The sequence below is a fragment of the Nycticebus coucang genome, chromosome Y, assembly GCF_027406575.1.
Source record: "Nycticebus coucang isolate mNycCou1 chromosome Y, mNycCou1.pri, whole genome shotgun sequence".
In the NCBI taxonomy this organism is placed as follows: domain Eukaryota; kingdom Metazoa; phylum Chordata; class Mammalia; order Primates; family Lorisidae; genus Nycticebus; species Nycticebus coucang.
In genome coordinates, this window is record NC_069805.1 from 19446503 (window position 1) to 19471665 (window position 25163).

The 25163-nt window shown below is 35.3% G+C and overlaps 1 protein-coding gene across 1 annotated transcript in view; it reads right to left on the reverse strand.

The window, feature by feature from the left end:
• Positions 1-20631, reverse strand: part of LOC128579025 (ankyrin repeat domain-containing protein 26-like) — a 46072-nt gene extending 25441 nt beyond the window's left edge. Inside the window, exons 1-11 of the mRNA XM_053581331.1 lie at positions 20602-20631; positions 20008-20149; positions 12204-12417; positions 10432-10611; positions 9656-9692; positions 8382-9299; positions 7330-7482; positions 2272-2342; positions 1832-1925; positions 536-609; positions 118-202 (exon numbers count right to left, since the gene is read on the reverse strand). Coding sequence (XP_053437306.1) covers positions 118-202; positions 536-609; positions 1832-1925; positions 2272-2342; positions 7330-7482; positions 8382-9299; positions 9656-9692; positions 10432-10611; positions 12204-12417; positions 20008-20128 — 1947 coding nt within the window. The 5' untranslated portion in view covers positions 20129-20149; positions 20602-20631. The remainder of the gene's footprint in view (positions 1-117; positions 203-535; positions 610-1831; positions 1926-2271; positions 2343-7329; positions 7483-8381; positions 9300-9655; positions 9693-10431; positions 10612-12203; positions 12418-20007; positions 20150-20601) is intronic.
• Between the last annotated feature and the right edge of the window lie 4532 nt (positions 20632-25163).

Consider the following 25163-nt stretch of genomic DNA (forward strand, 5'->3'; position numbering starts at 1 on the left):
ATAAATATTCTAAAATCTGAAATATTTCTGGGCATTTGGGGTGCAGAATGTACAGCCTGTACTAGTAGAGAAAAAAAGTTCCTTTTAAGTATGATAGAAAGTAAGAGATTGACTTACTGAACTTGCAGATGACACATATTTCTCAATGCAGTCCAGTGTCTTTCCAAAGTTTACTTTCATTTTTGAATTTTCTTTTTCAAGGCTAAAATACATATTGTAAAATAATTCTTATCACAGATAAATTTTTAAAATGCCATAAATCTTGTGAACAAATATCTAAAGGCATAATTAGAGAATTTCTCAAAGATTAACAAAGCAGATGATTTGGCAAAGGTATTTTTCTAGGTGTATTTTTGGAAAATGTATAAAATTTTGAAAAAATATACAAAGGTATGCATTTCAAAATAGCTTAAAGTTGAAACTTTCCTTGGCTTCACACAAACATACTTATTATCTGAACAGACACAATCTCATATTACACTGCTATTTGCTTTATGAATACTCAAGTTATTTTGTGTGCTGCTTTTAACTGTACCTTTGCATGCGGTCTTCCATCATCCTTTTACATTTTATAGTCTCTGCTAACTGATCTTCCAGAGATTTCTGCACCTAAAACAAAGGATTAAAAATAATTTACACTTGGAAAAACAAAGTGTCCACCAATGGATTAATGGATAAATGAAATGTGGTATACATAAAAATATTATTCTTGGGCTATGACAATGTTTTTATTAAAATCTTACTACCCAAATCATTAATTTTAGGAATTAAGTCAATTTCTTTTGTAAAGTCAAGGGGACTGGCACTACTTGCAATAAGTATTATCACTATGAAGGGGATAGATATTTTTATCAGAGACGTTTTTCATATTGTCTACCATATTCTTTTTTTTTAATTTATTTATTTTATTAAATCGTAACTGTATGCAATGATATGATTATGGGGCATCATACACTCACTTCATAAACCATTTGACACATTTTTATCACAGTGGTTAACATAGCCTTTCCGGCGTTATCTCAGTTACTGTGCCAAAACATTTACATTCTACATTTACCAAGTTTCGCAAATACCCCTGTAATATCACACCTGTCTACCATATTCTTATACGCAGGTTGTTCCTGACTTGGGATCCTCCAACTTCCTATTGTTTGACTCCATAATGATGTGAAGCCATTGCAAGTTTGACATAATGATGATGGCCACCTTAATTTTTTTGACTTTAAAATGATATGAAACACCCCAATTTCAATGTATGTTGAATTTTGATTCATGATCCTTCCCAGGCTAGCAATATGTGGTATGAGGGACATATAATGCTTTATTAGAGACAGACTTATATTAGATGATTTTTTTCAACTGAAGGCTAATGTAAGTGCTCTGAACATGTTCCAGTTAGGCTAGGCTAAGTGAGGATGGGTTTATTGGGATATAACCCCACTGAAAGTCAGTGAGCATCTGTACTACAGGTTGAGCGTCTTAATATTAGAACCTACAATCCAAAATGCCCCCAAATCCTAATCACTTTTAGGGTCATAATGACATTCCAAATGGAAAATTTGACATCTGACTTCATGTGCCATGTTGCAGTGAAAACATCTTTGCTTCATGCACAAAATTATAAAACATTACATAAAATTATCTTCAGGGTGTGTGAATATGGTATATATATTACAAATAAATTTGTGTTTAGACTTGAATTCCCTTCCCAAGATATTTCAATAGGCATATACAAATATTCCACAATCCAAAACATTTCTAGTCCAAAGCATTTTGAGTAAGATACACTCAGCCTATTCTGCCCCAGAACTAAAATAAGAGATTAACTTACGAAACTTTCACTTGACAAGTCTTTCTCATACTGGTTGAGTTTTTCGGCTTGGTCTTTGACAATAAGTTTTAATTTGGAATTTGCCATTTTGATCCTAAAATATAATTTTTAAAATAATTAATGTCAGATAATTTTTTTAAATATCATGCAATTTTTGAACAAACACTTGAAGGTATGTTTATGTGAATCCTTAAATATTTGAAAAGTAGATGATTAAGCAACTATATCATTTTTCTAGCAATGTCCGTGCATAATGTGCAAAATTTAGAAACAAAGTAAAAAAAATATGCATTTCAAAATAGCTTAAAGCTGAAAATTTTCCTAAGATTCACACAGATATAGTTACTATTACAACTAGCACTAGTCTCAAACTGTAACACTTATTTTCTTTATAATACTCAAGTCTTTTTATTTTTCCTTTTTGCTGCTTGAAAGCATACTTTTTCCATTGGTCTAGCATCTTCTCAGCACGGTGTCCTTCCTCTTTGAGTTGATCCTCTACTTCTTGAAACTAAAACAAAGATTAGAAAAATGTTTACACTTGGAAATGACAGACATTTCCCTCACTGGATGGACAGCTAAAAAATGTAGCATATAGAAAACAAAGTTTTTAGACTAACACACTATTTGCGTTAAAAATAATAATGATCTAGTACAAATCTGCTCATCACCTGAAGAGATTTTTGTAGCTAAATTTCATTGGAACCCTGACACACCCCTTCATTCTGCATATTATTTATAGATACTTTTCTGCCATCACTGCACAGTGGAGCTGTTGCAACAGGAATCTTCTGGATCATAAAACCTAAAATATACTATTTGGCCCTTCACAGAGAAGTTTATCTACTCCTGTTATAGGACGAAAACACAACATTATTCTTGCTTTTACAAATTATATTGTATTATTATTAATTTTTACAAATTATATTGTATTACATAAATACTCAATAAATACATTATTCTTAATTTTACAAACTATATTGTATGAGATAAATACTCAAATTTATAAAATTGATAAAATGGGGAAAGAGAAGATTACATTATGATAAGCATGTATATTTTGTATTCTAAGATCACAACATCAACTTTTATTATTTTATTTTATTCACATTTAATTTTATTGTAACAAGGCAACTTATATACTTTAAGCATCTAACACTCACCATCATCTTTCCTTTTAGGAAAAGGAAAAGGACTTTTAAAAATAAATGGGAAGTAAAGTACAACAGAGAATGTCAACCCCAAAGTTAAGTCGCAAGGCTTAAGTTTTCACTAGGAGAGAATTTAATTTAAATGTGTCGCCTTAAACTGTGAGGATGACTATTAAACTTTGCGATTAAACACGACAAAAGAGAGGCCATCATGTTAAAATTACCACTTAACCTACCCAGTCACGTCAAAGCCATGTTTTACTAACCATCGTGACCAGATGTTTATTTATTTATTTTTTTTGTGAACATGAGCAAGTAGACAGGCACAAGTTGGTAAATGCTAACTGTCCATATTCATAGACACATTGTAGTCTCTGAGCCAATTTACAGGTAAAATAGAGAAAAGGCTAGAACTTTGTGCACTGCTACACAGGGGGACAGCACCCTTCAGCTTCCCACAGAGCAAGGGGACCAGGTTTTCCTTTTTCTCTCACATCTCAGTGGTGTGTATGCTTCAGATGACAACCAGATGTCTCATGGAGTAGTTTGAAAGGTGGACCTTTACAGAGGCCAAAAGAACTGGGTTTGAGTACTGGCTCCACCAGTACTAGCTGTGTGACCTTTAGCAAATTAGCAACTTGGTTTCTTCATCTACAACATGGACAGAATAGCACTGATTTCCTCATGTGGATGTTGGGAAGACTGAACTGGGGAATACACGTAATGCACTTAGAAAAACATGAGGCACATGGTGAGTGGCATATAATATTTACTATTAACATCTTGTTGTATTTTATGTTCTAATTTTATAGTTTAGGCAGGTGACATGCCAATGAAAATGGTCCCCGACAGCTGCATTCAACTGATCTCCACACTACTGAAATGGGCAATAAATGCAGAGCATGATGCCCACAACAGTCCCAAATTCTGAGATAACAGTCACCAACTCCAGTAGCCAGCAGTGTTCTCGTCCACTCATAAGAATTCATAGTTTACTTGTCTCCATGGCAATCAGTGGGATGCATGACCATGCACTGCAGTGCACAGAGCATCTTCTGGAGTGAGTTGTATGGAACTTACATGACCCCAGGCAATAGCCTCAACCTGAAAACACTGGACTCCATTGATAAATCAAGGTGCCTTGATCACTTCATTCCCAGCAACTGGATATGATGGGCTGCACTAGCAAGCACTCTGATGATCAAGTTAAGGTCATGTGCTGTGGTAGATCAGAAAGGCCAGAGCTTTTCAGTTGGAAAGGCAATTATCAATCTACAAGTCCCAATTCTGACTTTGTAATGAAGGAATACTAATTTAATTTTTTTTTCTATAGTGAGAATGACATGAATATATTTTTTTCCTGCTGATTGCATCTACATTCACTTATTTATTTGGTTGAACACTTTCCTTGGAAATTAAATTAGTACTAGCAGGAAAGAAGCAGACTGGTTTGGCCCTAACTCATTAAAACAAACAAAGAAACAAACAAAAAACAGAAAAACATTTTCTTGCTACTGTTGAAACAGCAATGAACAATAAGAAAGAACTACAGGAAATATTTCAAACTTTATCAATATTAAATAAGATTACATGAGGAGATAAGCAAAGACATAGAGTACTTTTCAGATGTATATCTTTGAAGGAGATAAGGAAATCAAAATATAATTCCTTGGTATAGAGAATATTTTCAATGAAAAGGCCATTTTTGATTAGAATGCACTAGTCTCTCCTCTATAAAACCTGAATAACTTGATTTAGAATCAGAAAAGGGGCTGCTGGAGTCCTTATCACATAGGCCTGGCCCTAATGTCCTTTGAAGCACTGAGACCTGTCTCTCAGGTTAAACTGCAACTCAGTCTGTTTCCCTCCATCTACCCATCATCCCTCGCAACCACTTGCAACACATATATTTTACAGTTTCTCTCCCCCCTCCCTTCTAAAAGGCATCTTTAAAAGCCACTGACTATCACTGAAACATTGGGCAATCATTCATACCCCCCATGTGCACGGTATTTGGAAATAAACCTTTCTCTTATTAATCTACTATAACTGTGAGTTGATCTTTTCAGCAAATCAACCTAGGGGAAAAGGGCAAGTTTCCCTGAGACTCCCCTTCACCTTCTTTCCATATAATTTCCTTAATTCCCCAATTACAAACTTCATTGGGAATATATTGCAATGGATAAATCACAGCTAGACATATTTACAAAATACTTTTCACTAAATTCTGTTAAATACCATCTATTAATTATAAAATAACTTGGAAAAAGTCACTGAAATATATATCCCAAATAGAGAAAATTAGTAACAATAGCAAGAAAGAGTTTTTTTCTGTTTTTTTAATAAAAAAGTTCCAATTTTATATTTTATTGCTTAAAATACATTTAGAATAAAATTTTATTATATCAATTATCAGTATAGTATAACGTATTTAATTATATTCTAACAAATGTTAATCTAAAACATTTTCAATTTATATAAGGATAACTTATAGGCATATCAACTTTTGCTATTAAATCATAGCTGTGTACATTAATGCAATTATGGGGTACAATGTGCTCGTTTTATATACAACTTAGATATTATTCTCACGTTAGGCAAATTTATAATTGAACAAGATGACTCTTCATGAAAAAATAAAAGCCCTCAGAATGGGAGAAAATATTTGCAGGTTATACCTCCGACAAAGGTTTAATAACCAGAATCCACAGAGAACTCAAATGTATTAGCAAGAAAAGAACAAGTGATCCAGTCACAGGGTGGGCAAAGAACTTGAAGAGAAACTTCTCTAAAGAAGACAGACACACGGACTACAGACACATGAAGAAAAGCTCATCATTCTTAATCATCAGAGAAATGCCAATCAAAACTACTTTGAGATATCACCTAACCCGAGTAAGAGTAGCCCACATAACAAAATCCCCAAACCAGAGATCTTCACATGGATGTGGAGAAAAGAGCATTTACATTTACCTGGATGGAACTGAAATACATTCTTCTTAGTAAAGTACCATAAGAATAGAAAAATAAATATCCAATATGAAATCCATACCTCCATACCTATATGAAATCAATATATAAACAATTACATGCTCATAAGAACAATAAAACACTCTTATAGTCCAGTTTGTGGGTAGAGTGAAGCGGGGTGGGGAACGTTTGGCAGAATGAGGGAGGGCACGAGGCAAGATCTCACCTATTGTGCACATTGTGAGGATGTATAATATGCCCCTTGAAAAAAAATAAAATAAAATTTGATTGATAAAGTCTCCCTCACCCCCACCCCGCCACCCCACCACCCCAAAAATGAACTGTCTAGATAAGCAAATCTATGGAGATAAAGGTAGATGGTGGTTGCCCAGGCCTGGGGAAAGTGGAGGGATAAGATGAGGGTGGAGGTTATGGTTATAAGATGTGGGGTTTCTTTTCGCATTGATGCAAATGTTCTGAAATTGATTGTGATGATGGTTCCACAACCCTGTGAATATACTAAGAGACATTAAGTGGTGAACTGCATGGTATGTGAATGAGACCTCAATACATTTGCTTTTAAAAATCCAATGGCAGGATCTGGATAATTTTCTTAATTCTTTATTTTGGATGTACCTCCTATCCAAGACCTGAATATTTCTGTGCTTTTACAATATAATTAAAGTGAAATGAAAATGAAGGCAATTAACTTTGCAAAGAGTTTATAAATTAAAGTAAAACATTTTCATTTTATTTATTTATTTATTTATTTTTTTTTAGAGACAGAGTCTCACTTTATGGCCCTCTGTAGAGTGCCATGGCCTCACACAGCTCACAGCAACCTCCAACTTCTGGACTTAAGCGATTCTCTTGCCTCAGCCTCCCGAGCAGCATTTTCATTTTAGACAAGAATATAAAGGCCTTTCTCTATGAGTTAACCTGAAATCCGTGAAATAAGTATACACAGATTTTGTATCCATTCACAAAATTGAAGATATGTTCTGGAACATTTCATTAGACATTACCCTGATTTAATCTGGCTTGCCTCACAATGGCAATAGAGAAATCACTGAAAACTACTGCTTAACAGGAAAAATGTCTCACAACTTCTGTGAAAAATGATGCATAATCCTCGACTTTCCTAAGGGTATATATTATAAGAAAATATGGTATATTTCTATGTAATTTTAAGGAAAAGTGGAAGAATGAAAGTCAGAATTTAAGAAATAAGTACATGATAAAGATAATAAAATTGTACAAAATTACTCATAATGAAAATACAAAAAGAAAGCTGTCACCTGCAGCTAGTATTCTAAAACACTTTATGTTATTGGATCAGCTCCAGATTAACTGGTGGCATGTTAATTTCATACATACTTGGTTTGTCATCTGACTTATTTTTCTCATTGAATGTTGGGTCTCATCTTCTAAATGAATGTGACAACGTGATGTAGTTTCTAGTAACGTCTCCGATCTGGATAGTTTTTGCATGGTATCACACAGTTCTTGGCGAAGTTGTCTCAAAACTGCCTGGTAAGATATTTTTGTTGCAGATATTATAAACACTTTATTATTAGGATGTGTTAATAATATTTAACTTTAACATATATACCTTAAAGATTATCATCACATACATTGCATTGACTCACCTTCTTTTCCTCCTGTGTACACATTCCTGTTGACCACTAAATTTGGCTAAGGACACTAAGGAAAGTGCTACCTCCCCGCCAAGTCAGTATTCTACTGCTCAGACAACAGATTCGGTCCTCTATTCATTCCTCCCCTCATGAATGTGAAATGCATAAGGACCAACTGAAGGCTTAAAAGGAATGTGAAATGCATAACAAAAGATTCATATGCATGTGGATGGGATAGTGGTGGCAAATTCTACCCTGTAAAATGGTTTCTTTCTTTTTGATTAGAAGCTCAGATCAGCCTCAAAGTTTCTCACAAATTCAATCCTCTGCTCAAACTCTCCCAATAATCCCTATTTTAGAATAAAAGTAAAATTCCAATGGCTCCTGCAGGCCCTAAGTAAGCTGGCCTCCAACTCCCTCCCTAATCTCAACTCCTGCAACTCCTACCCCTACTCAGCTTCCTACTCACTTTTTTCTACTTTGGCTCTGTCTTAAAATGAGGCAACATAAAGACACTAAAATTATGATTTCAGCATTTTTACTCTATGTCTATTAACAATTTATAACTTAAACTCTTAAAATGTTGTAAGTGACACACTGTCTTTACTCAAAGTAAAACATCTCTCAGTACTAACTTTTATTTGCTGGAAACAAGGTATGTTTCTAGGCTGATATCACAAATATAGATCTAGATAGTCTCACATTCAACCAGATACGATGCTTAGTCACTACCAAATACCACTTCACTTTTCTTTTTGGAAGTTTGAAAAATGTTTATTTCTTGATACTTACTTCTCTTTTCACTTTCTCTTTTTTATATTGGTACTGCCTTTCTTTTAAGTGATGGCATTCATCAAGCAACTTCTTGTTTTCCTCTTCCAAAAGCAGACTGTACCTTTCATGCCCTACTTCAAGAGCCTTCACCACTGCAGCACACGGTCTGTCTCTGGTGTGTTTTGCCTTCTCTTTATCGGCAGAATCCTTGTGAACATCATCCAGCTGTTGTTGAAGTGACATAGTTTTACACTGCAGTCCGGACAGTCTCTGCTCTAAAGACTCCTGCTTTACAATGTACATACTCACTGTTCTTTGTACTCTTTGATACTTAAGTTGAATGCTCTGCTTTTCCAACTGTGCTTCCATTAGGTCTCTCTGTGCACCTTCTAGAGCAAAAGTCTTCTCTCGAAGAGAATCTTTCATGGGACAAAACTCAGCTTGCAGGCAACTGAATTTCTCTTCTGCATCACCAAGTTGTTGGAAAAGGGTTTCGGCAACAGAGTTCATATATTCCTGTGTACCAGACCATTCTTCTTTTGTTCTCTGGACAATGAAGGCAAGGTCTCTTTGGGAGACCTGACTTTGGTGACGCTCATGGTTAGCATCTGCCAGTCTGAGATGGTGGGCTTCAAGTTCTGCTTCTAGTTTTTCCTGGTTTTCTTTCTCTTCCTTCAGTTTGGCTTGTAGCACTTTATTCTCCTCTCGTAGTATGTTGAGCTGGCCACTATACTGGGCTGTTACTTTCATTAACCTTTCTTCACTGAGCTTTACAGCATTTTGAAGATCATCAGTCTTGTCTTTGATGATTTCCAAGTCCCGCAAGTGTTTCTTGTCTATCTCCTCATTGTTCATTTTCATTCTTTCTACTTTCAATCTTAGTCTGACAATTTCTTTGTTCAGGAGATCTCTTTCATGTTCATGCCATTGACAATTCTAAGTAAAAGAAAGGAAACTTTTAGCTATCACTCAATAAAATAATATATCACGATCTCCCCAGAAAGTAAATAATAACATGCACATTTATGAAATGAAAGGGTTGTAAAAAGCAGCTAACTGGGCAAAGAAGCTGGATCCAAACCTCAAAACTTATAGAGCATAAATTCCTGAAAGTTCAAAAATTTACATGAATGCAATGAATCTGTGAAAGCAAAAAAGAAATCAGTAAAGAATTTTTATGAATCTCCAAATTGGAAAAGGCTTTCTTTGAATTACAACAAATCCAAATGCACAAAACTCTAATAACTGTGACACACTAGAAAGTTGGGTGTACACTCTGGTGACTAACCTACATCCCCCTCCATAGTAGGAGCCTCAGCTCTGCGTACACTAGAACAGGCAAAATTTACCAACATTCTTTAAGTTTTTTTCTGAGAGCATTCTACAGATATTCTACTCTTCTAACATTTTTATCCTAAGTTATAACAATTATATCTATTGATAAATGACAAATCTAGGCATTGTGCAAAGCATTTCTCTATATATCAATTAACTCAGTTACTGATCACAATTCTGAAAAGGAGAGATTAAACATATAAGCCCCTTGTAGGATTTTCCTCAGTCTTCTGATCCTAACCCATGAGGCTCATCTACCAAATCACAGTTACCTCTCTGGAATAAATAGATAAATGCAAAATAAGCCTGATATTTCAAAACACAAATGACAAATAAGATAAAATTTGCAGAGGTCTTCTTAGAAAATCATGAGATTACTTTAGATTACAATACATTTTGTTTCTTTCCTCTTCATAATGTTTGAAGTTGTAATAAATGTGAAATAGGGGAAAAATCACTGAACTATTTTACTAGGAACAAAACACCTAATAAGTCATCATTAAGTATATATTATGGTATATTATTTTCAAAAATTCTTTGTATTGAAATAAGGTACTACTTGGATGCCAAGATTTATAATAAACAACTTTAGCTATAAATATCATAATTAATTTTTAAGGCAAGATTTTGGTTTGTTTTACAACTAAATAATAAGCATTGAATCAAAGAGACATCACAACTAATAGTGATGAAGTAAAATAATAAATGTGATGTTAACCAAAGATTAATTTACCTCCAGATTATTTTTAGGGTCCCCAACTCCACATTTTGGGCTCTCAGTCTGTGTTCCAATTCTTCTTTTATTGCAACTTCTTTTCTATGTTGCTCTATTTCTCTTGTTAACTTTTCCGTAATTTGTTCAAATGCTATAGAATCATTTTTTCTCATCTCTTCCATTTCTTTTAGTGTGAATCTGCAGTTAAATATACTTATCTTAAAATTCATTTTGTTAGCGAAAAGTTCATTTTGAGACCTGACTCTTCATCTATTCATTGATTATCTAATAAAATGTCTGTTTTCTTGAATATTTGTTTTTTCTAGTTCTAAGGTTTTGAATATCTCACTTCATTTTCTCCCAAAAGACATGTACACATGAAAGGTAGATGTGAAAGAACATTCTCCTAATTGGTAAGTTTCTGTTAGTTTAATTACTCTTGAAAAGGATATTGAAAATTTTCAAATGTAGGGCGACGCCTGTGGCTCAGTCGGTAGGGAGCCGGCCCCATATACCGAGGGTGGTGGGTTCAAGCCCGGCCCCGGCCAAACTGCAACCAAAAAATAGCCGGGCGTTGTGGCGGGCGCCTGTAGTCCCAGCTACTCAGGAGGCTGAGGCAAGAGAATCGCTTAAGCCCAGGAGTTGGAGGTTGCTGTGAGCTGTGTGAGGCCACGGCACTCTACCGAGGGCCATAAAGTGAGACTCTGTCTCTAAAAAAAAAAAAAAAAAAAAAAAAAAGAAAATTTTCAAATGTATAAGTTGAAAATTACTTTTTTACATAGTCATAATTACTCCCAAACTGGGACAGATCATGGAGTGTAAACTAACCAAAATTTACCATTTATAAATAAGTTTATGAATTCACTGGAGGGAAATGTTCATCTCCACAAAACAGCACAAGCATTCCTGAAAGTGACTGGCAGTGTAAGAGAACTCATTCCGATGTCTCTCACACAACATATAATTGCAGACTGCTATTTTTATATTTGCTACCCACGTGTTCTGTGTTTCTGTTTTGAGTGATAATTTCAAGGTACTTGTTGATGCTGGTATATATTATAAACAATTCTGAAATTCCTTTTGGGGAAAGATAAGGTCTAATATTTAATTAAACAATGAAGAATAATATATGTTTTCAACACAAAAGTTTAAATTAATTTTATCTGTGTAGGAGAGATGTTGAACAAGCGAATCAGTAGTCACTTTCCATTTTCCTTTTCATTCCCTGCATTATGAAAACAAACTATGTAATTTCCTTAAGAAACTTCTTCTGGGTTGAAAAAGGCCAATTAAAACTCTTTTGGTTGAGTTATAAATTTGCATAAACATTCCTGAGAACCATTTCAAAATATTGATCAAAGCCATTTTCATAAGATTACTTTAACCCAAGAATTCTATATTGAAGAATATGTTAAAGGCATATAATTTGAAAATTAAGACGTGTAAAAATGTTCATAACAGTATTAATTATAATACAAATATTTAAAATTCCAAATTCAATTTGTTAAATAAATGGAGATTCCCTAAGGTGAACTTCTAATATAGTTATTAGAATTATGATTTAAAAGAATATACATTTAATTATCAGTAATTGTAATTACAATTAAGAACTTACTTTATTATTTCCAAGAATTTTATACCGCAGAAGACTAAGATGACTTCTCTCCTATTAAATACCAGATGATATGTCAGCAATGTCAAAATTCTCCAACACATAAATAAATAAATATTTCAAATAAATAGTTCTAAATAAATAGTTCAAATGTTTCTTTAAAGCTAGGATTTCATACCTCAAACAGTGGAGTTTTTGCTCCCATTCACATCTTTGATGGTATAACTGTAAGTTTATTCCTTTCATTTTAGATAGCTTCATTTTTAGAAAAATAATCATAGTTTCCAGTGCTTTGATATTATCTGTAAGTTTTTTATAATAATTTTTATTACGTTCTGCATGGCTCTTACAGGGAAGAGCTGTGTTTTGAATTTCCAATTGGTTAAAAGAATCTGTATCAGGATGAAAAAAAAGAAAGAGAATACAGGAACACTTTTTATATACAAAGGGCTTCACATTCTCCCAGTCACTCACTCACACATTATACATATATAACTCGGTGGGTACAGTGGCGGACATGTGATACTGAGCTCTGCAGACTAGACAGGACCTCTGCTCTTATTTAGCTTGAAGTAAAGTGAAAAAAAAAAAAGACAAAACAGTGACAATTATTAATTCAGATAGATTCTGTAAGAAAATTAGTCTGTTATGTAAGAGAATTTAATCTATACTGGGCCCAGGGAAGATTTCTCTGAGGAAGAGATGGCCATACTGACAAATGAAGGATGAGAAGCAAGCAGTAAAGTAAAGCAAGAATAAAAGCATGCTGGCCAGTCCATAGCATGTGCTGACGTTCTACTGCAATCTCCTTCTAGCCAAGACAGAGGAACAGGTGTTAATTTTCCATCTTCCTCCTTACCCCCCCAAAAAAAAACCCAGCCAAAACACATTAAACAGTTATTATTAAGACAGTAGAATTTAGGCAACAAAGACAAAGATCTTTGAAAAATAGAAAACAAGAGAAAGAAGCCTTGGGAATGCCCCAGATCCCTGTCTTAACAGAGTTTTCAGGAAAGCACACCTGGAGAAAAAAAATGAAAAAAGAGAAAAAGCCTGACCTACACGCTACCAGACTCCCCTAATTGTAGTTGAGTAAGGAGAGTCTGAAAAGACCAAAGCAGACAGTGATCACAGGATAGCAACTGAAGAGGAGAAAGCAGTATAGTGAAAGAATCCTGAGATGTGTGGAGATTCCCCTCTCAGGTATTTATCAGAGTAGTCAACTGTGCATGTGTGCTAGGAATTATTTGAGACTAAGAGAAAAATTATCTAAACAACATCAAGGTAAACCAAGCCTGGTGCTCATATAGTGCCAGGAAGTGTCCATTCTCATAATGAAGGATGGAAAAACACAGACTGCATAAGATAATCATGAAATAGGTCTTGCCTCTTGCGTAGGGTATTATCTCAAATTATAAAAGCAACAGCAGAAAGGGCCAAGCTGTTTTAAAGTAACGCAACCCTATCCCTATGTAAATCTTAAGAAGATAAGTATAGACATGGAAGAAATTAAAAATTAAAAAAACCTGTACTGATAGACGTGTAAATTGTAATGTCAGAGAGGCAGACTACACCAGATAGAAAAAAAAAAAAAAAACAAACACATTAGATATCATGAAAGAAAATATTCACAAAACTGAGATATTTGTGATCTCTGAGAAACCTTTGATGAAAAAATACTTCTAATTATCCAAAACTTCACAAAACCACCCAAAGGGCACTAGATGTCACTAGGTTAAACAAATACAGACATATCACAGATTTACTCACATATTTATCCACCTAATGTATATACATATAATGTTAGAAGAAAACAGAATTTAAATATACAATACACATATAAAATAACATTGTGGATTGTTCTCTACTTCATAATAGTACCGTTGAACAGCATGCTGTGCATGTTTTATTAATAATTCACAAACTTCTGTTACTTTTTATATTTTCATCAGTGTACATCCTGTTTGTTACATATGAAAAGATTTCCTCTGCTATTCTAACAATTTTATTTTCATCTTTTAAGGCCTTAGACTGCTACATGAAGCCTTCATTGATTCCTGCTTTTTCACCAGATAAATAGGCATCTCCATCCTCAGGGCTGCCTTAGTACTCTAGTGTCATCTCTACTGCAATGTTCCTACCTAAACTGTAAGTCGTTTCTTGCCATGTCTCTACCCTTTGCCCCTGTACTGTGAGCACAATATTTCAAAACTTCTGGAACAGTCTTTATCTGTTTTACTCAATAATTATTGATGCTGTAGCTGGAAGGAATATAAATAAAACTGTCAAAAATGAGTTTTCCAGAGATCATGTCTGAGTTGACATTTAGATGAGCCAAATTAAAGGGTGTAGGGGCCAGGAAAGGATGAGAGAAGGAGAGGAAGCAGAAAGCGAGAGAGAAAAATTCCTGAAAAAACATATGTATGTGTATTTGTCTACAGTAGAGGGATTGGTGAGCCAGCATTCTAGAAGCTCAGGGATGCCAGAAAAAAATGCAGACAGGGAAGAGATAGCAGAAATCCTTCTATGAAATTTCATGTGCTTGGATATTAATATTTCAAAGAGATATTAATTATCCCATTTTCACCGAAGTAAATCACTCTAAATTCTATATGGAAGATGAATTTCAGTAAAACACAAGTGAATGGCAGAAGATGAATTACAAGGAAATATTGGAAAATAAAGGCAATGTGGACCTGAAATAAGTGAATGTTTCTTGGAAATATTTTGGATATCAAATATCAGTGCCCCATATAGGATGGATGTTTTTGTCAAATAAATAAATATATAAACCCTGGTTTTGTATTTTAATTTTTTCAATATTAATAAAAAACATAATAAATATCTGTGGATATGCCTATGTAATACAAAAGCCATTAGGACTATCATAACAGCTTTCAAAGAGTTTGATGTTGCAGCATTTATGTGATGGAATATTATAAAAATCAAAATAAATTAAACCAAATATACTTGTGTCAACATGGATTGATCTCACAAATACTGAGCAAATAAAAGAAAGTCACAGAATGACATATGAAGCCTGACAATTAAGTTTACAAACTCACAACCGTGTGCTTACGTTGGTAGTACTGTACAAGCCCCTCATTAAGGTTTCATAACCTTCGTGTATCAGTGTCTCATAACTCTGTTTATGTTGACTGTCTTTCAGAATGGAGTTCATTATCAATGCTTTTACACTTTTGGTGGGAGTGAAAACTAATGCAGCCTCTTTGGAAAGAAGTATGGAGAATCCTCAAAGAACTCAAATCAGACCTTCTAGATGATCCCACAATCCCATTACTAGGCATCTACCCTCATATTAACCTGAAATAATAAATAAAATAAGATGGCTCTAAAAGAAATGAAGTCTTTAAAAAAATCTAAACTAAATGTTAACAAATAAAATTCAAAGATATATTAAAAGGATAATACCTTATAAACAAATGAGGTTTATCCCAGGAACACAGGGTTAATTTAACATTCAAAAATCCCTGTTATTCACCATATTACAAATCAAAAGTGAATTATAGGACCATCTCAGTAGACGGAGGCATGAGAAAAAATTTAATACTCATTCTGTATTTAAAAACACTCTCAGCAAACTAAGAATATAAAGGAACTTCTTCAGCATGACAAGGAGCACCTGTGATAAAGTTTCAGCTAACAGATGTCATGGGGAGAACTGAATGCTTTCTCTCTAAGACCAGGAACAACACAGGAATACTGCTTTCAGTGCTGTCATTCAGCATTGCACTGAAGATTCTGGCCAGTACAGTGAGCCAGAAACAGGAATCAAAGGCATCCTAATTGGAAGGAAGAAGTAAAACGTGATCTTTATTTACAACCATGATCACATACTAGGGTGAGTGAACTCCAACCTGTGAGCTAGCTTTGTTTTATGATAACGCAGATGTTCATTAATGTCTGTATTGACTGCTCTATGACAACTCTCATACGATAATGACAGAATTGATGAGCTACATCAGAGTTTGTTTTACAACAGGTTTAAAATATTTACTATCTTTTTTTATTTCTCAATTTTTTTTATTAAATCATAACTGTTTACATTAATGCATTTCTGGGGTACAATGTGCTGATTTTATATATAATTTGGAATGCTTACATCAAACTGTTTACTATAGCCTTCACCTCACTTACTTACTTATTGTGTTAAGACATTTATGCTCTACTCTTAATAGATTTGACATGTACCCTTGAAAACCCCCCAAATTACCTGACCCCTCCCCTCCCCTCACTCTCCTCTTTCCTCCTTCATTCTGGGTGATAGTTGTGTATTATCTTTCATATGAAGGTGGGGGTGATTGCATATTGGTTTCTCAAAAGTACTGAGTACATTGGATACTTTTTCTTGCATTCTTGAGATACTTTACTAAGAAGAATATGTTCCAGCTCCATCCATGTAAACATAAAAGAGCTAAAGTCTCCATGTTTTTTTAAGACTGCATAACATTCCATGGTATACATATACCACAGTTTATTAATCCATTCATGGGCGGTTAGGCTTCATCCATGATTGGGCAATTATGATTGGTTGCAATAAACATTCTGGTGCAAATATCTTTGTTGTATAATGATGTTTGGTCATCTGGATATAGGAGAGGAATTGGAGGATCATATGGCAAGTCTACTTTTGGTTCCCGAAGTCTACTTTTGGTTCCAAAAAGAATGTATTAGCTTGCATTCCCAACAGCAGTGCAGAAGTGTTCCCTTTTCTCCACATCCATGAAGAAAGTAGTTTGAGAAAGCAAAGCTTTGACAACATACAGTCCATTTAGAAAATCTCAATGAATCTATCAAAGAAGGTTCTACAAGTCATAAATGAGTTAAGTTGATGATACAAAATCAACATATAGAAATCACCTGTATGTCCAAATACAATTAGCATTAAAATATAAAAGCAAAAATGTTTAAAATGTCATTTATAACAACATAAAATACAGATAAATGCAATAGAATAGGGAGGACATATATACTCCATAGCACAAAATGTTAGCTTAGAAAATGAAATATGACCTTCACAAATAAAGTAATGCACTTTATTCAGGAATGGAATAATTCATTATTGTTAAGAAGTCAATTTTCTCCAAATTAACATATAGAAGCATCATAAGCACAACCTAATTCCTAGTAGGCCAGTAAGTTGTTTTTTGTTTGTTTGTTCGTTTTTGTAGAGACAGAGTCTCACATTGTTGCCCTTGGTAGAGTACTATTATGTCACGGCTCACAGCAACCTTCAACTCCAGGCCTTAGGTGAGTCTCTTGTTTCAGCCTCCTGAGTACCTGGGACTACAGGCACGTGCCACAACTACTGGCTATTTTTCATTTGCAGTTTGGCCGGGGCCGGGTTTGAACACGCCACCATCGGTATATGGGGCTGGCGCCCTGCCCACTGAGCCACAAGCACCACCCAGTAACTTGTTTTTAATTGACAAGCTATTCTAACATTTATGCACCAAAATAACCCTGAAAAATATAACCAAATTGAAGGGGTGCTTTTAGGAACTGTATGGACCCTTATTAACTAGAACAACATGAAACAGGCACAGCTTGAGTGTCCCTTATCCAAAACGCTTGAGAGCAAAAGTGTTTCAGATCTTGAAACATACATATACATAAAATGAGATCATCTTGGGGATGAAACCTAAATCTAAACATGAAATTACACCTAGGTTTTATATACATCTTGCAATAGTCTGAGAATAATTTTCTACAGGCTTTTGAATAACTTTGTGCATGAACAAAGTTTGTGTACATGAGGTCAGGTATGGAATTTTCCACTTGTGGTATTATGTTGACACTCCAAAAGTTTCACATGTACAGCTTGGCGCCAATAGCACAGTGGTTATGGCACTAGCCACATACACCGAGGGTGGCAGGTTCTAACCTGGCCCAGGTCAAGTAAATAACAGTGACAACAGCAACAAAAAATAGCCAGGCATTGTGGCAGGTGCTTGGAGTCCCAGCTACTTGGGAGGCTGAGGCACCTGAGAATTGCTTAAGCACAAGAGTTTGAGGTTGCTGTGAGTTGTAACGCTATGGCACTCGACTGAGCACAACATAGTGAGACTCTGTCTCAAAAAAAGGAATAAATAAAAAAATTAAAAAAAATTCAGATTTAGGAGCCTTTCATATTTCAGAGTTTTGGAATAGGGATGCTCAACTTGTATAATGGCAGCCAAACTTAAGATGGTTTGACTTAGAATTTTTCAACTTTTTGATGGACTTATTGGGGGCATTAAATGGATTTTTAATTATGATGTTTTTATCAGGACATAGCTGTATATTTGAGGAGCACCTATAGATTAGTGGAACACAATAGAACATCCAGAAACAGACCAGCATGTGTACAGACAACTTGTTTTCAACAAAGGTGCAATGTCAATGCACCAGAGCAACAATGGCTGTTTTGGCATATGAACAAACTGGATTTCCACATCCCCAAATTGAACTGAAATCCATACCTCAAACCATGAACAAAGAGGAACTCAAGAAGGATTATAAGCTTAAATGTAACAACAAAAACTGTAAAACTTTTAGATGCATAGCAGAAATTATTTGTGACCTTGCACTAGGTAGACCATTCTTAAATAGGACAAAACAAAAGCCATTATTAAACAAACAGATAAAACAGAATTCATTGGAATACTATTAAAAAATGAACACTGGGAAACATTTTTTTGCAACGTTTGGAAACATTCCTTGGAATGCAAACCAGGAAAGATTCCTTGCAAAAAACAAAGCTAGTAAAGAAACTGTATCCAGAATATATAAAGTACTCTTAAAACTCAACAAAGAGAAGAACAGTTTAATTTTTTAAATGGCAAGAAATTTGCAAAGACAGCTCATCGAAGATGTACAGATGGCAAATATGCACATGGGAGGATGCTCAACATTATGAGTCATTAGGATGCTGTGTATTGAAACCAAAATAGTATGCACAATGCATGCACATCAGAATGTCTAAAATTAAAAACAATGATATACTGAGTGTGAGGATGTAGAGAGAATGGAACTGTCATGGACTGCTGTAAGGAATGGAAAATGGTACAAATACTATGAATACTATGGAAAGTAATTTAGCAGGTTCTAAAATAAGGGAATGTAAAACGCCAGGAGGAGAGTGCTGTGGGTGATGAATATGTTAACTCTCTTATTATGGCCATGGGTTCACTTGTATATTTCAAAACTTACGATATTGCACATTTCTTCATATACTAATTACGCCTCTCTGAAGCCACTGAAAGCAGGAACAAACACCTAAGACAATGGCCAAAACACACAGAGAAAGAACAGCCAGACACAACTCTAGCAGGATAATGCTAGAGTTGAGATCTCTAATCTTATAATAATGAGAAGTGGTAGATGTATTTTCAACAAGGATTTTTAACACGATGGGATCCTCATTTTTAAAAGTACAGTAGGCCCTCCATAGTTGACCACCTCCCTGCACTGACCACCTCAATTTGACCTCAAGTTGACACACATGCACCACACATACGTATCTGTACAGTAGGCCTAGTTCCTTATGTTGGCCATCTCCATGTGTTGACCAGTTCATTATAGTCCCTTGAGTAGTCAACTCACAGAGGATTGATGATATATATAATGGTTGCAGAGTAGAGCATGGCCTCAGGAGATGGGGTTGTGAGGAAAACAGTTCTAAGGTTACCGTAGCATTCCAAGTGGGAGATAATGGCAACCTGATCTTGGGAAAGTGTAAGAGAGAAGTAGGGTCAGCAACACATGGGGGTGCCATTCACACTGAGAGAAGTACAGTGGGATTCTCAGAACTCTTTGACTGAGTTCACAACATACTGTAGTTCTCATTCTACATGAACATAAAGCCCATTTCTGAGATTAATGTTACCATAATACATCTGTGCTTTACGGTGCATTGCTAAGCAATGCATATGCTACTGTAGGACACATAAAAAGGTCTTACACTCATGCAATGGTCCTACCTTTATAGTGCTTTCCATGTTGTTTAGCAAAAAATGTCAAATTCTTATAATTAACGGAAGGCAACTCATAATCCTCTGAGGCTCCCTCAGATGACCAGGTTAAGTCATCATGGTCATCCATAGTGTGTATTTGTTTTTTCACCTATAAAATAAAGAACAGTGCTTCAAAATGTCCCTCAAATGTTTACAGCATAGTCTAAATGTACAGAAGTGGTAGTTATCCATTTTCTTTTCTTTTGTTTCTTTTTTAATAAGTCATTTGTACATAGATCATAAACACATTTATGCCATTTCGGGATTCAATGTGTTGATTATTTGTACCACTTTACCTCTTTTATGTTTACATGGATGGAGCTGGAAAATATTCTTCTTAGGAAAGTATCTCAGGAATGAAAAAAATATTTATTTTTTATATGAGCAAAACCACAGATATTTTGTAAAGTACTGACGTGTGCTAAAAGGATGACACTTTTACCTATGGCTATGGTTCCTTAATCAGTTTTTAAAGGAAATGTCTTTATAGCAAAAGACTCTGTTTTTACTTTAACTTTATATTTTCAAATAATGACATGTTTGATGATTTTTTAATAATACCTTGTTCTTGTTCTTAGATGTTCTCTTTGTAGGCCTAAAAAACACAAATAATTCCTTTGTAGATGCACAGTAATGGGTTTGCAGGATGAAATGACAGTCCTAGTTTGAGTTCTTTGAGAGTTCTCTGTACTTTTCTCCAAAAAGTTTGTGCTAGTCTTCAAGCACAACGTGTTCCCTTCTCTCCACCTCCATGCCAGCATTTGCAATTTTGAGATTTTTTGATGTCGGCCTTTCTCACTCGGGTTATAAACAGGCATCCTCAAACTTTTTAAACAGGGGGCAAGTTCACTGTCCATCAGCCTGTTGAAAGGCTGGAGTATAGTTTAAAAAAATAACTATGAAAAAATTCCTATGCACACTGCACATACCTTATTTTGAAGTAAAAAAAAAAAGAGACAACGGGAACAAATAAAATCACTCCGCCTCACGTAGCCCACGGGCCATAGTTTGAGGACCCCTGGGATATCTCAGGGTGCTTTTGATTTGCATTTCTCTAATAACTAGGGGCAATGAGCATTTTTTTGGTAAGTTTGTTAGCCATACTTCTGGCTTCTTTAGAGAAGGTTCTATTCATCTCTCTTGCCCAGTGATGTATGTTGCTTAATTTGATTTCTCTGTAGATCCTAGTTATCAAACTTTGGTCTTATTCAAAATATGCAAATATTTTTTACCACTGGGTAGGTTGTCCATTTGCTTTGGTTGTTGTGTCTTTAGCAGTACAGAAACTTTTCAGTTTCATTAAGTCCCATTTGTTTATTTTTGTTGTTGCTATTGCCATGGGAGTATTCCTTATAAAGTTTTTTCCCGGGCCAATACTTTCAAGTGTTTTCTCAACACTTTCTTTGAGAATTTTCATGGTTTTGTCACTTAGATTTATTTAGGTCTTTTATGCATCTTGAATCGATTTTATTGAGTGGACAAAGGTGCAGGTCCAGTTTCAATCTTTTACATGTGGATGTCCAGTTTACCCAGCACCAGTGATTGAATGGAAATTCTTTCCCTCAGTGTATGTCTTTGGTTTATCAACGATTATTTGGCTGTAAAAATTCAGTTTCATTTCCTTGTTTTATATGTGGTTCCAGTTTTCCATGTCTCTATTTGTGTGCCAATACCACGCTGTATTAATCACTATGGCTTTGTAGCACAGCTTAAAATCTCACAGGTTTATGCCTCCAGATTTTTTTTTTTTTTTGAGACGTAATCTCACCATGTCATCCTCGGTAGAGTGCCTTGAGTCACAGCACATAAGCAACTTCGAACTCTTCATTTTAAGTGATTCTTTTCCCCCAGCCCCGCAAGTAGCTGGAATTGCAGGCACCTACCACAATGCCTGGCTATTTTTAATTTGTAGTTGTCATTGTTGTTTGGCAGACCCGGACTAGATTCGAATCAATCAGCTCTGGTGTATGTTGCTGGCACGCTAGCTGCTGAGCAATAGGCACTAGGACAACCCCCAGCTTTGTTTTAATTACTAAGAACTGCCGTGGCTATATGAGGTCTTTTCTGATTCCATACAAAACAAAGAATTAATTTTTAAAAGTCTTGAAAGTATAAGTATGATGTTGGTATTTGAAAAGGGATGGCATTGAATCTGTAGATTGGGGGAAGTATAGACATTTTAACAATTTTAATTCTTCCCAGCCATGAAATTGGAATGTTCTTCCATTTGTTACTATCTTCTGCTATTTCCTTTCTTTTTTTCTTTTTTTTTTTTTTTAATTTGGCAGGGGCTGGGTTTGAACCCGCCACCTCCAGCATACGGGACCGGCGCCCTACCCGCTGAGCCACAGGCGCCGCCCTAAATTTCTTTCTTTTTTTTTTTTTTTGTAGAGACAGAGTCTCACTGTACCGCCCTCGGTAGAGTGCCGTGGCGTCACACGGCTCACAGCAACCTCTAACTCTTGGGCTTACGCGATTCTCTTGCCTCAGCCTCCCGAGCAGCTGGGACTACAGGCGCCCGCCACAACGCCCGGCTATTTTTTTTTTTTTTGTTGTTGCGGTTTGGCCGGGGCTGGGTTTGAACCCGCCACCCTCAGCATATGGGGCCGGCGCTCTACTCACTGAGCCACAGGCGCCTCCCTTGCTATTTCCTTTCTTAGAGATTAATAGTTTTGTGGACAGAAGTTATTCACCTCTTTTGTGTGGCATATTTCTAGGGATTTCATTTTATTTGGAGCTACTAGAAGGCAATTGTGCCCTTGATTACATTCTCATCCTGCTTGTTATTTGCATATACAAAGGCTACTGTTTTCTTGACATTGATTTTATATCCTGGGAAGTTACGGTATTTTTCCATAGCTTCCGGGAGTGCTGTGGTTTAGTCTTTGGGGTTCTCTAAGTATAAGATCATATCATTAGCAGAGAGCAAGAGTGTCAATTCTTCTGCCCCCATTTGGATGCCCTTTATTTCCTTCTCTTGCCTGATTGTATGGGCTAGAACTTCCAGCACTATGTTGAACAACAGTGGTAATAGAGGACACCCTTGTCTTCTTGCAGATATGCAGAGAAAAATTTTCAGTTTAACTCCATTTAGTATATTAGCTGTGGGTTTCTCATACATGAATTCAATACGTGTAAGGAATTTGCCAACAACGCCTATGTTCTTCAGAGTTCTAATTCGAAATGGATACTGAATTTTATCAAATGCTTTTTTTTGCATCTATTAAGAGGATCATATGGTCCTGTTTTTGCTTCTGTTGACATGGTGAATTAGGATTATGGATCTGTGTATGTTAAACCAGCCTTGCATCCCGGGATGAAACCGACTTGATTGCTGTGTATGACTGTTTTTAATGACAAGCTATAATCTATTGGCTAGATTTTATTGACAATTTTTTGCATTTATATTCATTAGCAAAATTGGTCTGTAGTTCTTATTTTCTAGTTGGATATTTTCCTGGTTTTTATATCAGAGTGATGTTTGCTTCATAGAACATGTTGGGGAAGATACCTTCCTCCTCAATTTTTTGGACAAATTTCTGCCATATGGGAATAGGCTCTTCCATGAACGTTTGATAGAATTCTCGTATGAAGCCATCTGCTTCAGGGCATTTTTGTTGTTTTGGAAATTTTTTTTTTTAATTTTTTTATCTCATTACTTGAAATTGGTGTATGCAGAAGATTTATTTATTTTTTATTAGATTAGGGAGAGGGTGTGATTCCAAGTATTGATCCATTTCCTCTACATACTAAAATTTCTGTGTGTAGAATTTCTTGTACTATTCAGAGAAAATCTCTTGAATCTCTGGCACTATTATTTCCCTGTTAGTATTCCTGATTGAAATTAATAGAGTTTCTACTTTTCTGTTTTTAGTTAGTATGACCAAAAGTGTATCTATTTCATTTACTTTTTCAAATCACCAATTTTTTGTCCCATTAATTTTCTGAATGATTGATTTGTTTTCAATTTAATTAATCTCTGTTTTAATTTTGGCTATTTCCTTTCTTTTGCAAGGTTTAGGGTTAGATTGATCTTCTTTTTCCAATTCCCTAAGATGGTTTCTGAGTGTGCTGAAGCACTCACTCTCTGTTTTTCAAAGGCAGGCATCTACCTCAATAAATTTTCCTCTCAGGACTGCTTTTGCTGTATTCCAGAGGATTTGGTAAATTGTGTCTTCATTGTTGTTACCTGTAAGGAAATTAACAAATTCCTCTTTTACCTCTTCCTGAACCCAACTATAATTCTAGCTTAATGTTGTTTAGTTTACAAGACTGTGTGGGGATGACCATTATTGTTGGAGTTTTGCTTCACCATTGTAGCCTTGTGGTCTGAGATAAGACATGGAATAATTTCCATAACTTTGATTTTGCTGAGGTTTGATTTGTATCCTAGCATGTGATATATTTTGGAGTATGTGCCATGAGCTGATGAGAATAAAGAATATTTTTTTTTGTTTTGAAATTGTGTTCTGTATATGTCCACTAATACCATTTTTTCTAAGTTCACGTTTAAGTCCTTTCTATCCTTGTTCAGTTTCTTTAGGGGATCTGTCCACTTCTGTCACAGGGGTATTGAAACCCCTGACTACTAAGGGGTTTTAGGATATCTCCTGGCTCAGTCGGCTCAAGGTCTGTTTCATGAATCTGGTAGCATTTAAGTTAGGGGAATAAATGTTTAAAATGGAAATGTCTTCTTGTTGTATTGTTCTTTTGACCAGTAAGAAGTGTCCATCTTTGTTTTTCTTAATTAAAGTTGCTTTGAATTTGCTTGTATCTGGGAATAAGAATGCAACCCCTCCTTTCTTCTGATTTCCATTTCCATGAAACACTGTTTTCCATCCCTTCATTCTAAGTCTTGATTTGGCTTTCATGGCAATGTGTATCTCCTGCAGATAGAATATGGATGGCTTTCTTTTTTGTATGTGTGTGTGTGTTTACTTTTTTTTTTTTGAGACATAGTCTCACAATCGCCCCCTCAGTAGTGTACCGTGTGTCATAGCTCACAATTATATCAATGCCTTGGCCTAAGTTATTACATTTTTTCAATCTCCCATGTACTTGGACTATAGACAGACACCGCAATACCTGGCTTTTTTTGGTTGTAGTTATCCACATTTTAAATT